This window comes from Mixophyes fleayi, chromosome 1 (assembly GCF_038048845.1).
Source record: "Mixophyes fleayi isolate aMixFle1 chromosome 1, aMixFle1.hap1, whole genome shotgun sequence".
NCBI classification, from domain to species: domain Eukaryota; kingdom Metazoa; phylum Chordata; class Amphibia; order Anura; family Limnodynastidae; genus Mixophyes; species Mixophyes fleayi.
In genome coordinates this window covers 190,951,924-190,967,166 of record NC_134402.1, presented here as the reverse complement: position 1 = coordinate 190,967,166, position 15,243 = coordinate 190,951,924, and the positions used below count along the sequence as shown (strand labels likewise).

The 15,243-nt window shown below is 42.1% G+C and overlaps 1 protein-coding gene across 1 annotated transcript in view; it reads right to left on the bottom strand.

Moving 5' to 3' along the window:
- LOC142142446 (beta-1,4-galactosyltransferase 1-like) overlaps window positions 1-13,618 on the bottom strand; it is a 43,832-nt gene extending 30,214 nt beyond the window's left edge. The window contains exons 1-2 of the mRNA XM_075200384.1: window positions 13,309-13,618; window positions 4,601-4,833 (exon numbers count right to left, since the gene is read on the bottom strand). Of these exons, the coding sequence (XP_075056485.1) occupies window positions 4,601-4,833; window positions 13,309-13,618 (543 nt within the window). The remainder of the gene's footprint in view (window positions 1-4,600; window positions 4,834-13,308) is intronic.
- Window positions 13,619-15,243: the final 1,625 nt, after the last annotated feature.

Below are 15,243 nucleotides of genomic sequence, written 5' to 3'. Positions count from 1 at the left end.
ATTTCTCTTGCTGCTTTTCAAAATATCTAATTAGTGGAATCACTTAACTCAAGCTAACAGTGTCTGCACTCTCTTCACAGGTGACTACTTTGAGTGGTTTCAGCCCCTTGCACAACACGGAAAATGTTCTCCACTGCGCTGGACTAATGTACATTCCCCCTAAATTCTATTCTTCTTGCAGTTGCTGCATTCTCCTACATGCTGCTGCAGAATCCCGAAAATGACCCTAAATATTTTGGGACACAGACAGCATCTGTTACGAGCCGCGGCGGTGCCCAGCCGCCGCGACTCACTCACCCGCGTCCCGGCCGTCGCCATGGCGACCGGGACGTCATTTCCGGCCATAACCCGGCCGTTGCCGGGGCAACCAGCAGAAGCTTCAGAGCTGCGTCCCGGCAATAGGAGGAAGCCGGGCGCAGCGTTCTATAGCCTGTGGGCTAATTAATATGGGCAGATTATAGGAGGCAATTACAGGCATTAGCCTGCAACTGTGCAGGCCAGGGGCAAGCCCTGATTGGCTCTATTAGTGACTGCTCTATTAACCTGCAGGAGTGTGTTCAACCTGTGATTGGTTCAGCTGGGTATTTAATTCAATGAGGTCTGCTGCCTCATTGCCGGTTATAGCTTCTGTGCTCCAGTCTGCTGACCTGCTTTGTTCCTGTTCCTGTGTCCTGATATCTACGTTTGACTCCCCGTGTATGACCCCTGGCTTTGTATTGGACTTCGCTCGTGTTTCCTGTGACCCTGATCCTCGGCTTGTTTACCCGTTCTGCTACTTTGCCTGTGACCTCTGACCTCAGCTTGTTCATCGATGCTGATACCTGCTGCCGGCCTTTGACCTCTGCGTGGACCTGACTCTTCATGCCTGGGTTCTCCCCAGCCGGTACACACTTCACGACCCTCTGTCAGTCTGCAGCCCAGTCTGTCCCCACCATCAGGGGCTCCAGTGAACACCTGACTGGCAGAGTAGACTCCGGGTTGTGTTGTGCCGGCTGGAGGGGTTCCTAACAGCATCTCTTGAATGTCATTGTCATTTTTTAAAAAGTTCTGTACCACCAAGTTGATTTTGTGAGCAAAATGGGAATCTGATGAATGTGATGAAATTTTCCCCGCTGTAATGCTCTTACAATATTGGTGGCATTATCAGAAATCACATATCCTCAGGAGAGTCCAAGCAGGATAAGCCAAGCTGCAATGACATCCCTTAGTTTTTCAATCAGATTGTCAGCGGTATTACTTCTGACCTGTGCCTTGTCTTGTCTCTGATAACCACCTCTCACTCCCGCCTTCTGGGAGCAGCACAGACTTCTCCTGTGCTGCTCCCCACTTATAGAATTCCCTACCATGCTCAATCAGACTTTCCCACAGTCTTCATATCTTTAGATGCTCTTTGAAAACCCATCTCTTTTTTAGAGGTAACCTTATCCTCGATAACACTATTCACACTAATGCACCCTCACAACTATCCCAATCTCCACTCTGAGCCACACTCGCTCCTCTTGTTTCAGTTGTGCCATCTTCCCTTTAGAATATAAGCTATCTAATGAGCAGGGTCCTCTATACCCTTTGTTTTCATGTCTTCATTCATTTTGTCTGCTCTTGTTTTACGTATGTCCTGTTTTATGTATGTCCTTGTCTTCCCTACTGTACAGTGCCGTGGAGCACTCTGATGCCTTACAAATCTATGATAATAATAATATGCCCCTTAGTGAAGCAGATGATACACAGAGTAGCCTGCCTCTGAAAAATTTGACGTTCTTGGGTACATGCTGTTTCTGTCCCTGCTGGTGAAGGCGAATCACCAACCCAGTGGGCTGTCACAATCATATAATCTTCAGTTTGCCCAGTTCCGCTTGCCCGCATATCTGTGGTTAAGTGTATAGTGGGTAGAATGGCAGCCCAATAATTACATTTTTATGAACCTTATGGTAGAGGTGAGGAATAGCTTTTCAAGTTAAGGTGTTGTGATGGAATTTGGTAACTGGGACAGAAGACCTTAAATAACTTTCTAAAACAGGTACATTAAGAGTGGATATTGGACGCAGATCTAATACTAGCATAGTCACGTCTGTGATCCGCTTTGCGAAAGGTTGACAACTTCCATACTTGCTTCCTCATGCAAAGGATTGTTTACCAGTCAATTGTTGTATACTACTAGTAGTCTTCTTCTTGGTCTGCTTCTGGGTTGAAGATCCACCCCCAGCAGCAGGAACAGCAGCAGTGGGCCTAATGCTCAAGGATTCTTCTGAGGAGTCCTGAATAGGGGAGGAGTTATCTCGCCTTAGAAACTTGGATGCAGGACTAACTCTGATCACTTGTGAGGATGTTGATGATGAATGTGTTGGGGGTGTAGAATGCAGGTGGTGGGATCTAGCCGAGAGAATGGAGGTAGCTAATGCTGGACTGCTTGTTGTTATTTTTTAGCATAAGTTTCTTATTTTCGCAAAAGCTTTCCATGAACTCGCTTCAAATGGCGTAACATGGATGAGGTAGGTTCCTAGATGGTTAAGGTCCGTAATTCTACTGACTGTGGCTGTATAATGCTACAAATGGCTAGCCAACTGTTTTCAGGATTTGTGTAAGAATAATTCCACACATAAGAGGTGTATTTTTGGTCTTATGTCCAGGCAGGACAATGGCCTTCTTCTTATCACTGGCATCCACAGGCTTCCACTGGTGCATGACTTTCCACAGTAGAGTTCATTAACAGCACTGTTTGCTTAGGTGCCTTAAGCCCTTTGTTAGCTTGTTTTGTGGGGACCCAAATAAACCAAGCACTTCAGCCACAAAAGTGGCACTGCTTGTTGCTAGAGTTGCTTGCTTTGTTAAACTGTACATGTTCTTTTCAATATCTTACATAAGGGTGGGTGGGATCTTGCACCACTTTTCTTTTCTGCCACTGCTGTATAGAAATGTTTCCTAGATGTGCTGTGAACTGCCGTGTTTTTGTGTCATTGCTCTTTCGCTTAGCATCCAGCCAGGTCGCTGCAGTCTTTGTTTGAAAGTGTATGAAAATAAAATTGTGACCTGTGAGGTGGTCAAAATTGGCTGCTAATGACTTGAAATTAGTTATTGAGGTTAATAATAATGTAGGGTAAAAAAGAGCAAAATTATGTGATTTTAGCCAAAAAATAGGGATCCAAAACCAAAACACACAAGGGCGGTTTTGCCAAAACCAAAACCAAAACGCAAAGTTAATCCAGATCCAAAACCAATACAAGAACACGGGGGTCAGTGAACATCTCTATTAAAAACCTGTGTTGTGAAGGAACAATGGGGTCAGCTCTTGGGAATCAATCTAATTGACTGACTGTTTTTTATTTGTATGTCAATTGTTTATTGTTTTCATAACCTGTAAGCATTGTACATTTTGTATATTAAATCTAACAATTTAATAGTGATGTCCTTATTGCCCTAAAGCAAATTCACTGCCCGTTTAGAAGAGAGAGATTGCTTGGCTTGGTTAACTCTTTAGATACCAGTGTGTGAAGGGTTAACTGTTTAGCTACCAGAGCAAAGAGTGTGTGCAATTGGGTGATTAAGTCAAAGGTTTGCTATGGGCCTTGTACGTAGCTGGTGGCAGTTGCGGAAAAGTGTGGTAGCGTGTGTTGGGAAAGAGACCATCTAATCTGTAGTCTAAGAGATAGGTGAAAGTGAGGTTGAGGCTGAAGTCCTGTATTTTCCCTTACAGTAAGCTTCCAAGTTACTAGTGTGGTTTGTGACAGATAAAGGAGGTCATGAGAAGTTTCCTGACAAAACAGAGGTGATTTATTGTTTGACTGTGTGAATATATGATAAGTTATTAAATCAAGGAGTGGCTATAGGTGGCTATTCGTGACTCATTGCTTAGGTGGAAAAAAAAAATACATTTGTTTAAACACGCACACAAAAACATAATACATGCATAAGAAGAAAGCACCTATCAGCATCAGCAAACATTCTTAAACAGCCAGTCAATTGCTGGTGACTGTAAGCATCTCCATCCTCTATTTGCATATGCCCTTAACCACTCGCAAATAATGCAGCTTCGATTGGCGTATATATCATCAGCAGCAGCTATTTTTATAGCGTTACTAATTCCATATATATATATATGCAGCCATGTCTTATTCTGCCTCTGTTTGCAGCTCTGCAAACATGCCCCTACTGTACTCAACATACGGAATGTCCCTTCCCCGCCCCCCTTGTATGAGATTTTAGTGCACTGTGTGCAGCAGAAAAGTGCCCCTTAAAATTTGTAACAATGCAACATATCTCATTCTACTTTCGATGTATGCACCCAGAGCCGGATTTAGACCTCATGGGGCCCTAAGCAAGATACTGCTTTGGGGGCCCCTCCCTGAAAAAATCCATAGCACTATAGTTTTTTAGCATAACATATACCCATAGTCAGGGGCTGGCTGGCAGACTTTAGCCCGGGGAGGGGGGGGGGGGCAAGCATATAGCACTGGCCCATAAGTAGCGGCCCATTTTCAAAGGGTGGTCTCACTGCCGGCCCTGGGAGGGCCCTCTGGGGACCGCTGGGCCCCAGGCAATTGCCTAGGTTGCCTAATGGTAAATCCGGCCCTGTATGCACCCATGAAGTGTGAATTGATGTTACCTGTTCCACCACATATATTCCATAGTCTCCTTGCTGCTTTTGTAGAAATGGATGCATGTGGTACAGCCAGATTTTAAGATGGGGTTCACGATTACGGAAAGGAATAATTATGGCGATTTTCTGCTGTGCTCTGCAGATTTGAGGTTTACTTCTTCCTCCATTTTGCACGTCTGGATTTTCTAAAGTAATATTCAAAAAAGACACATTCTTCCTTAAGTCAACAACTCTGGGACCTGTTTTAAGAAACAGAAAAAGAAAAAAACAGATTAAGTTAGCTAATAATAAAATTACATAAAATTACTGTACCAATTTCCTGCTCTAGTGATGTGAGGTGTACCTCCAACATGATATATATCGATATCCAGTATAATCAGGCTTCTGGAAAAATGTTATCTACATATAAACGACTGCTGCTGCTGAGTTGTCATTAGACCCTTCCGCCCAGTTTTATGTTGTAGATTAAAATCTTGTACAGTATAATAAATCAGGAACTGCAACCATAGGAATGACACTTTTGGGGATGAAGTGCTTGGTTTGTTATGCTACACCCACAAATTGAAGAAAGTTTGTGGCACACCAGCAGCAATAGAACCACCTTGACAATTCTATAATACATGTGAAATGTGTCTGGCCCTCCATTAGCAGGGAGGAAGATTATGGATTTTGGATTATGGATTAGGGATCAAGCTCAGAGTGGCCATTTTCCTGAAGTCGTTCATCATCCTCATCCTAAGTGTCAGCACTGATGTCAAGATCCTTAATTAGCATAAGCTCATCTCCACTGCAATCCACTGTTACGAATCTCAGCATTTCTTAATACTAGAGAGATATGGAATTAGACCTATGTGAAGCTGTGTGGCAGAGCAACGGCAGAAAGGATGGCAATTTAATAAAGATATGCGAGATACGCCTGAACTCAATTCATCCTGGATGTAGGTGACCAATGAAGTGAAGCTAAGCAAGCTAGGACCTGTAGTGCACCACAGACAAAATGCAATCATATTTCTATTTTTAGTACTCTACCCTGCACCCATACTTTTGAGTATGGGTTGGTTATACCTATGGAATACAGCCCTGTGCTGACTGCCTATGGTTGGTTTGGTTCTATAGCAGGGGTACCTCTCTCTATGGGTTTCCCCAGGGCTGCCAAGAGGAATTCAGGGCCCGGATACAACAAATTCATGGGGCCCCCCCTCATAGTTGAGTAAGCCCCAAAGATTTTCGAAGGTGTGGTCATACAATCAAACGGGTGGCAATGTGCAGTTGGGGCGTAGCTAGCCTAACGGCGGTGCAAAAATTTTCAGGGGTGTGGTCATACATTTGGGAACATGGCAATGCGCCGTTGGGGCGTGGCTAGCACATCAAAATCACTAGGTACTGAATTCACCAGAGCATGACATATGTCCCAGCACTCCTGACTTTTAAGACATCTAGCACCACAGTGTAGTAAACAAACAATGCAGTGTGTACACAAAGGGCCTGAGTCATTAAGGCAAAACAGGAGTAAATGTTCTCTGGGACAAACCATGTTACAATGAAAGGGGTGCAAATTAGTTTATTATTTTGCACATAAGTTAAATACTGGCTGTTTTTTCCTCTAGCACACAAATACTTGATAGCTTTATTATTACACTGAAATTTAAAGTTGATCTAGAACATGTCCTACCCCAACTGAGAATCTGTCCCCACATTTTAAATTTACATCCCCCTCCAATGTAACATGGTTTTGCCCAGGTACAAATGTTACTCCTTTTTTATGCTTTGCTCTCCTTAATGACTCAGGCCCAAAGAGTTCAGTCTTGGCCTGCACCTTACATTGGGCACAACACTCACCAAAAAGTGACATTGTCCCTACTAGAATCACAACATTTCACACACTGTGCTGCTCTCTCCTACCTGTTCTTCTCACTTTCACCACCTGTGGCTGCTGCTTTCTTTAGTTGTGGCTTGTCCGGATCCTGGAATGTTGAAGGACCTATTTGGAAAAAAATAATGGCTACATTTAAAAAATTACAGCCAGCCCCGGCGTTAAATCAATAGCACCCACGATTAATAATTAGGCCTTCCTCCAGCCCCAACATTAAAATAATAGTACATTTAATAAATAAACCTATTCCCTTCCTGCAAACAGCAATACCTATTTCCTGCAATCATTATTACTGCCATTAAATAACTCATAGTCACATTTAATAAATAGACCTCATTCTCCCCAAACTCACCCCCATATTCAATAGCCCCCAAACCACCCCATCTTAAATTAATAGTCCCCACTATTAAATTGCCCCACCAACACCCTACAAACAAAATAGCACCAATTAATTAGTGCTTCTTTCCCCTTTTTTAAAAAAAATTAGTACTTCTCTCCCCCTTTTTTTTAATTAGTGCTTCTCTCCCCCTTTTTTTTTTAATTAGTGCTTCTCTCCCCTTTTTTTTAATTAGTGCTTCTCTCCCCTTTTTATTTTAATTAGTGCTTCTCTCCCCTTTTTATTTTAATTAGTGTTTCTCTCCCCTTTTTTTTTTTTTAGTGCTTCTCTCCCCTTTTTTTTAATTAGTGCTTCTCTCCCCTTTTTATTTTAATTAGTGCTTCTCTCCCCTTTTTATTTTAATTAGTGTTTCTCTCCCCTTTTTTTTTTTAGTGTTTCTCTCCCTTTTTTTTAATTAGTGTTTCTCTCCCTTTTTTTTAATTAGTGTTTCTCTCCCTTTTTTGTAATTAGTGTTTCTCTCCCCCATTTTTTTTTTTTACTCTCTGCCTCTCTCCTGTTTTTTTACTTGCTCTTCTTTATAGCACCGTCCCTTTCTGTTTCTCTCCCCTTGCCTCTCCGCTTCTTTACTTACCTTCTTTGTTTCTTTCTTTTCTTTTCTTCTCTTCTTTCTCCTGGTCTTGTCTGGTGCTCCTCACTGACTGCCAGGCGTGACTTGATGACGTTACGCCCGGCAGTCAGTGTGAATGAAGAAGAGAGGAAGGAGGGACGCAGCGCCGCTCACGTGAGTATGAATCTTTTTTTTTATATACTCTCCAGCTCCCCCCACCAACGACGGAACCCCCCCTCCCCCCCGCAGAAAAAATAAATAAATAAATAAATAAAAAAAATCACCAAATAGAAAAAATTAATTAAAAAAAAAAAAATTACAAATTAGGACGCGAGGGCCCGGCCCCGGGTAAAATGTACCCACTCCCCCCCCTCTCGGCAGCCCTGGGTTTCCCTGCTATAGTGCCAAAGGCTAGTGCTGGTACTTGCAAATTTGGTGGACCCAAAATGTTTTTCCCCTGGCAGAACCTTTGGTGTCCACATATGTTTATACTTTACCAAGTTGTTGGTTTATTTGAGCATTTGTATCAAACAGTAATGCATACGTGGGTTAGTGGAGAAAAAGTCAGTATAAGTTATATTGCAAACAAGGATAATGCTGCTGAACGAAGGGACTGGCATCACACTTATAGTCAACTCTGTATCTAATGCTGACTTCCACTTTTACCAGTCGCTACTTGAATTTGCCTCTTGGATGTTTTGTGGTTCACAGAAGGCTATGTTAGAGAATTTGTAACAATATATCCTGGGGGGGAACTCCTCTATTGCTCTTCACAGAACTCCTGCTTTCTGATTGGATGTCTGCATTAACACCCTTAGCTTCAGACACGCTTTCCGCTGTCTGTATATCCAGCATTATAAATTTGTGTTGTAGTTCTTGTTCCACCATTCCACTAGGTGGCGCTATTTTGTGAAACACCACATCTCTTGATTTTAGACATTTATTTGTAATGTCCCAGAGCCTGTATCCTTTAGTCTCCTGGCAGTATCCAAGCATGATTCATTGCCACTGACTTGGGATCTAGTTTCCATCTCCTTTCTTTGGGTATATGTGCATACATCTTACAGCAAAAGACATGGAGATGACTGACACTTGGCTTTTTCGCGGACCACACCTCTAGTGGGGTTTTGTCTTTCAAAGTGGGCGCCCAGTTTTTTTAGGTATACTGCAGTTGACACTGTTTCTGCCCCAAATCTTTTTTCCAGTTCTGCGTCATTTAACATAGTACGTGCTTTTTCAACAATTTACGATTTGCTCGCTCACTCACACCATTTTGTTCAGGTGTGTAGGCGATCTTCAGTTGATGCTGTATGCCATATTTTCTCAGCAATGTAGCTCCTCCTCAGTGTCTAGGATATACAGTTGGGTCACTGTCGCAATTACAATCCTTCTATCATTTTGCACCCCACATTTGTGTATAAGACTTTGTAACTATTTTTTTCCAGAATGCTTATAGCAATGAGTTTGGTTCCGAAATCTGGTACGAACAGAACGTCTTGGGTACAGATGAGCCCACCCGAACTTTGGAGTTTCGAGTACCGAGCAGAGTACCAAGCTCTGTACTTTCGCGCTATTTCGGATTCCAAAACGAGGCAAAACGTCATTGTGACATCGTCAAATCTCAGATCTCGCGAGTTTTGGAATCTATAAATACCGCCCTACACTGCGATCTAGCGCCATTTGAGAGATGGACAGAGAAGGGGTAGGACAGAGTATAAATAGGCAAAGTGATAGAAGAGAAAGAGGAGGGTGGTAGCAGTGTTAAAGAAAGCTCGACTGCTGAATTTGTCATTGCTGAAATACAAATATAAATATACAAGTCCTTGCAGGCTTTTTTTCTTAATTTGCACTACTAAGTGTAGGGTCTAATATACATCCAAATCGAAGAGCTGCTTTGGTCATTGCTGAAATTCTAATATACCAGTCCTTGCAGTCTTGTTTTCTGTATTTGCACTAATAAGTGTATGGTCTAATATAACCCTTATAGAAGAGCTGCTTTGGTCATTTGGTTATTGCTGAAATAGTAATCTACAAGTCCTTGCAGGCTTTTTTTCTTAATTTGCACTAATAAGTGTAGGGTCTAATATACACCCAAAGACGAGTGCTCCATTGCTAAGAGTCATTGATGAATAGGAAGACAAGCAGGCTTGTCTTCTGTATTTGCAGGCAAATTCAACAGTGTTATATTGAATTAACAGCCATAGGGGAGAAGGAGAAGAGGGAGACAGAAAATTAATCATCTTCCTCTTCCTTAGAACTGTCAATGGTGTTATAGTCTCCTAGTAGGCTGTGGATCAGCTTGCGATAGTCCTGGATGGTCATCTTCTCCCTTTTCAAGATTAGGCGATTCCTGGCAAGCCAAATAGCATCCTTAAAGCAGTTCATTATGCTACTGGCCTCCTAGATTGCCCCAATGATTTGGGTCCCAGGAAATAATCCCTAAAATACTGAATGGTATGAAAGGCAAGTTCTGGGCACACTATCCTTATGTTCATGTTCCAAGGCATCCAACTGTGCCTGTGCAGTGGGGCAGTCCCAAAAAATATGCTGTGCTGTTTCCCCTCTGGTGATGCAGAAGGGGCCGTAGACATATCGGCACAAGTTCCGGGAGAATGAATGTCCTGAGAGGCAGACATCCCTGGATAGCCATCCATGCAATGTCTTTGTGTCTATTAGTCAGCCTCTTAGAGGCCACATTCTCCCACATGTGTTTTGTTGTTACAGCAGGGAGCTCTGGAACAGACTCCATAATGTCTTTAGCTCTGATGATCTTGTGGACAATTTTTGACTTCCACAAGTCTGGTTTAAGTCCCTCCAGATTGTGCTCCCTCACAAATTGTCCAACATCCAAGTAAAATCAAGGTGTACTCCAGTTGTAAGGGAAGAAGCTGTCCCACTTGTCCCAACCAAGGGTCCTCCAGAGAGGCAGTAGGAAAAATCGAGACATGGACTTCCCAGCAGAGCAAATGTTCATTTCAATAAGAGTTCTGCGGAAGCAGTTGCAGACAAAGAAGGCGCACAGCATGGTGGGGATATTCGGGATCCCTTTCCCAACTATGAGGGTCTCCCTGTACATGACCACCCACTTCACTCTGTCCATGTATTAGCTGTAGAATTACCCCACTTATCCAAGGAACGGGTGGAGCGATCAAATGAACCATAACTGATTTCATGATCCAAGAACAATTCCATCTTGCACCACTTTTCTTTTCTGCCACTGCTGTGTGCCAATGTGTCCTAGATGTGCTAGGAACTGCTGTGTGTTTGAGTCATTGCTCTGTCGCTTACCATCCAGCCAGGTCGCTGCAGTATTGGTCCAAAATTGTATGAAAATAATAATGTGACCTGTGAGGTGGTCAAAACTGACTGTAAATTACTTGAAATTAGTGTTATTGAGGGTAATAATAATGTTGGATAAAAAAAACCCATCAAAATGATGTGATTTTAGCATATTATAGCAATTTTTTATTTTTTTTAAATACAGATCCAAAACCAAAACCAAAACACACAAGGGCGCTTTTGGCAAAACCAAATCCAAAACCCGAAAGTAATCCAGATCCAAAACCAAAACACAGGGGTCAGTGAGCATCTCTAATCTTGGGTGTTTGTGATGAAAGTCTCAGCTTTTATGCTTAAGCGCACTGTGATTGTCCCGACTTTAGTGGCAGTAAGGACTTTGTCTCCAATCCCTTTGACTGATATGGATTCACATGGTTTTAACAAATTGAACCACTCTTGGTTGCAGTTAGACATGCTCACTGACCCCCGTGTTTTGGTTTTGGTTTTGGATCTGGATTACCATCGTGTTTTGGTTTTGGTTTTGGTTTTGCCAAACCGCCCTTGCGTGTTTTGGTTTTGGATTTATTTGGTCTTGTTTTGCAATTTTGTTTAAAAATCAATGTTTTTAGGCATAAAATAACCTAATTTAGTGCTCCACCTGTTTCTTGGATAAGTAAGGAAATTCTAAAGCTAATAAATTAGGAAAAAAACAGTTTAATCCCTGGTAGGCCGTCCTCAATTCTGCACACAAACCTGGTTGTCTTCCTCTTCATCTTAGCCTATTGGCAATGCAGCCATCGTCTTTCGGTGTATATTACACCCTACACTTATAGTTAAATATATAAAGAAATGGAGAAAGGCAGTTTGGTTTCACTCTCTATAGCCCCCCGCCCCTCCACATGTAGTTTAATAGATAAAAAGCAGCCTGCATAGACTGTAGAATTAGAACATAAAAATAAATGAACCAAGGTAGTTTTATGGCTGTCTAGGACTCCCCCCGCCCTCTTCTTGTAGTTGAATAGAAAAAAAGCAGCCTGCATAGACTGTAGAATTAGAATATAAAAATAAATGGACAAAGACAGTTTGGTATCTGTCTGCATCAGACCCCCTCTCCACTAGGAGTAAAATAGAAAACTATTCAGTCGTTATAGGGTCTAGAATATAAATAGAAATTAAGAAAGGCAATTTGGTATCTGTCTGCATCATAATCATCAACATCATCATCAGTGCCCTCGTCGCCTACACAAATCTTCCCCTCATCCTCTTCTAATTCCAAAGTGGCATCCTCAATTGGTGTATCACCGGCTACACTCGGGCTGTTAAGGCACACATCAGCAGAACTGCTGAAAGGACCCTTCTTTATGGGTACACTATCACTAACAGAATGCACATGATTAGACATACTATTGGTGGATGGCCTCTCCACATAGATTGGTGTCATTTTTGATTCAGAGCATACATTATCCTCTAATGCCTTACTGTTTTCTTGCAGCTCGGCTTTCACGAGTAACAGTAGTTGTGCACCACTTTTAGACTCCAAATTACTTGGTCTTGCTTGGTCACGAATGACCGTACAAGAAGAAGGCTCAGTAACATTTTTGGATCTGCCACTAATAGAGAAAGGCAAAGGCCTCATTCTTTCTTTGACACTGTGTGTGTAGAATGGCATGTTAGCAATTTTTTTTTTTTTATCGGCAGTTAACTTTTCCTCGGTTACACTTCTTTTTCACTTGAACACAGTAAAAAAAATTTGGGTGTGTGTTTTTTTCCCTGATTTAAAAAGACTATGTACTTTTACATCGCTTTTCCCAGATGATGTACTGGGAACACTACCATCGGGACTGGTGAAAGAACCGGGTTGCTGATTCTGCTCATATGTGGACTGCTTTGAATCCATTTTAATGAGGCCAAAGCACTTTTAGTGCCAAAATTGTATTAGATAGATACTGCTGACAAATATGACTTTTGAGAGGCAGAAAAATTACAGTAAAACACTGGGGAATATGGAACACCCCAAAAGCACTTGGAGTGCTAAATATTATTGTTTTACACTGCTTACAAATAGGACTTTTGACAGCCAGAAAAATTAATGCAAAAGAATGGGGGACACCCCAAAAGCACTTGGAATGCCAGAAATTGAACAAAAACCCTCCTCTATCCTCCTATTACTGCTGCAACAACTGGTATTAAGATTAGAATGGTATTGAATAGAAACAATAATGTGTCCAATTACTGCTCTGTCCCTGTGCTGATATAGCCAGTGTGACCTAACCCTGCTTTCTCCCTCTGTCAAATGGCGATGGATTACTGTGGAGGCTGGTATTTATGCTTTTCAAATCTTGCGAGAACCGAGCTCAGAAATACGAATACGTCACAATGACGTTTTGCCTCGATTTCGAATCCGAATGGGCGGAAGAGTACCGAGCGTGCTCGGCTCGGTACTCGGATAGGCTAAATTCGGATGAATTCGGATCTCGGGGAATCGAGCCCGCCCATCTCTAGTTGCAGTTGAAGTGTTTAGTGGCCCCTGAGTCCATGTACCCACCGGCAGTACTTCTTATGGCTATCTGCAGCATTCAATGTCGACCCGTTTGCTTTGTCATGCTTCTTCTGCCCACCACTTGAATCCCTCGGTCTGCATTCAGAGGCCTTGTGCTCCATGTTGTGACATACAAAGCACTTATACTTGGGCTTTTTGGACTTGATACTTTTAGTGAATAAAGCAAAACTTCCAGCATTTGTCTTGATAGGAATTCGTTGTTGGAACTGCAGCAGTTTGGCCCTCACAATTTCTGTCACCAGGTTGGTATCACTGGACTTCAAAGTTTCCACCAGGAAATCGGACTCTGGTGTGAGATTTTGCAGCATTGCCATCACAACTTCCTCATCGTTCCCCTGTGTTCCCACAGAGGCCATTTGCTGAGCCATTGACAGCATTTTGTCAATATACTAGTTCATGGTCTCGCAGGCAGTTACCCTTGTAGCATCAATTGTAACTTTCCACAACTGTTCCAACTTAAACTGCCATGGAAAATTTCAATGTTGCGTAAATCTCAGAGCCTTTTAGTTTGGAAAGCTCATACTGGCCCTTGTACTGTGCATTTTTCCCTTGTAACAAATAAAGGACTTTTCTCAAGAATAAGCTTCTATTTATTTCTGCGTACCTCTGCCCAAATAAACCAAGCACTTCAGATACAAAATTGACACTCCTTGTCGCTGAAGTCCTTGGTTTGTTAAACTGTACCTGCTACCCTGTTTCTGTGTGAGTTTGTTAAACCATTTTTAACATATGGGTGGGTGGGAGGTCCAAAGGACAATTCCATGTTGCACTAATTTTCTTCTCTGCCACTGCTGTGTGGCAATGTTTCCTAGATGTGCTATGAACTGCCTTGTGTTTGTGTCGTTGCTCTGTCACTTAGCATCCAGCCAGCTCGCTGCAGTCTTTGGCTGAAAGTGTATGAAAATAATATTCTGAGCATTGAGGTGCTCAAAATTGACTGGAAATGACTGAAAATTAATGTTACTGATGATAATAATAATAATGTAGGAACACAAAAAGAGCAAAATTATATTATAGCATATTTTAGCAATTTTTCAAAAAAAATGTAGATCCAAAACCAAAAAACACGAGGGCGTTTTTGCCAAAACCAAAATTAAAACATGAAGTTAATACAGATCTAAAACCAAAACCCAACCATGGGGGTCAGTGAACATCTCTACTGTTATTATAGAAGCTAGATCAGCTGTTCCTGTAGGATTTTTTTTGGTTGCATCCTACTGTGATAGTCATGGTTCAAAAGGAGCTTTCAAAACATCTATGACAACTCATAGTTGTAAGATACCATTCAGGAAAGGGGTCTATAAACAAATTCAAAGGCATAATATGTACTATGGAACACTATGAATAATATCATCAATATTTGGAGAAAATCACTCCAAAGTTGATGACAGGACAAGGAGAAAACTCATCAGAGAGGCTTCAAAGAGGCATACAGCAACTTAAAGAGCTGCAGGAATTTCTGGCAAGAACTCAAGGCTCATTGTAGTAGCTTGCATCCTAAAGTGAAACAGCTTGCAAACTTAAGTGAGCTGTGAGTTTGGAAACTCAACTACTGTCTGATCTGTAGGCAATTTCCTTTATTGTGGGAGGAAATAGCCAAACTGCAAGCTGAGGTGTGTAGGATGTCTGTATCCTTGAGTCCACCACTGCCTCAGAGGGTCCCAAGAAGTCATTCTGCCTGGACTACTGTAAGCTCAGAGCCGGAAATATCCAAAGGGACACAAAAACATCCCACAAACTTTGCCATTGAAAAACTCATATGCTGCTCTTGCAGGGCTAAAGTGTACAAATAATATAGGAAATACACAACATGAGGATATGGGGACTTCTACTAGCTATAGGAACAAGAAAATAAAATCTCCAAAAAGCAAACACTTCTCTTGGGGGATTCCATTATAAGAGGCATACATCTGGGAAAAGCTACTGATGTAGAGAAACAAGTAAGGTGCTTACCTGGAGCCACAGCTCCAAGGGATAAAGTACGCATAATAAA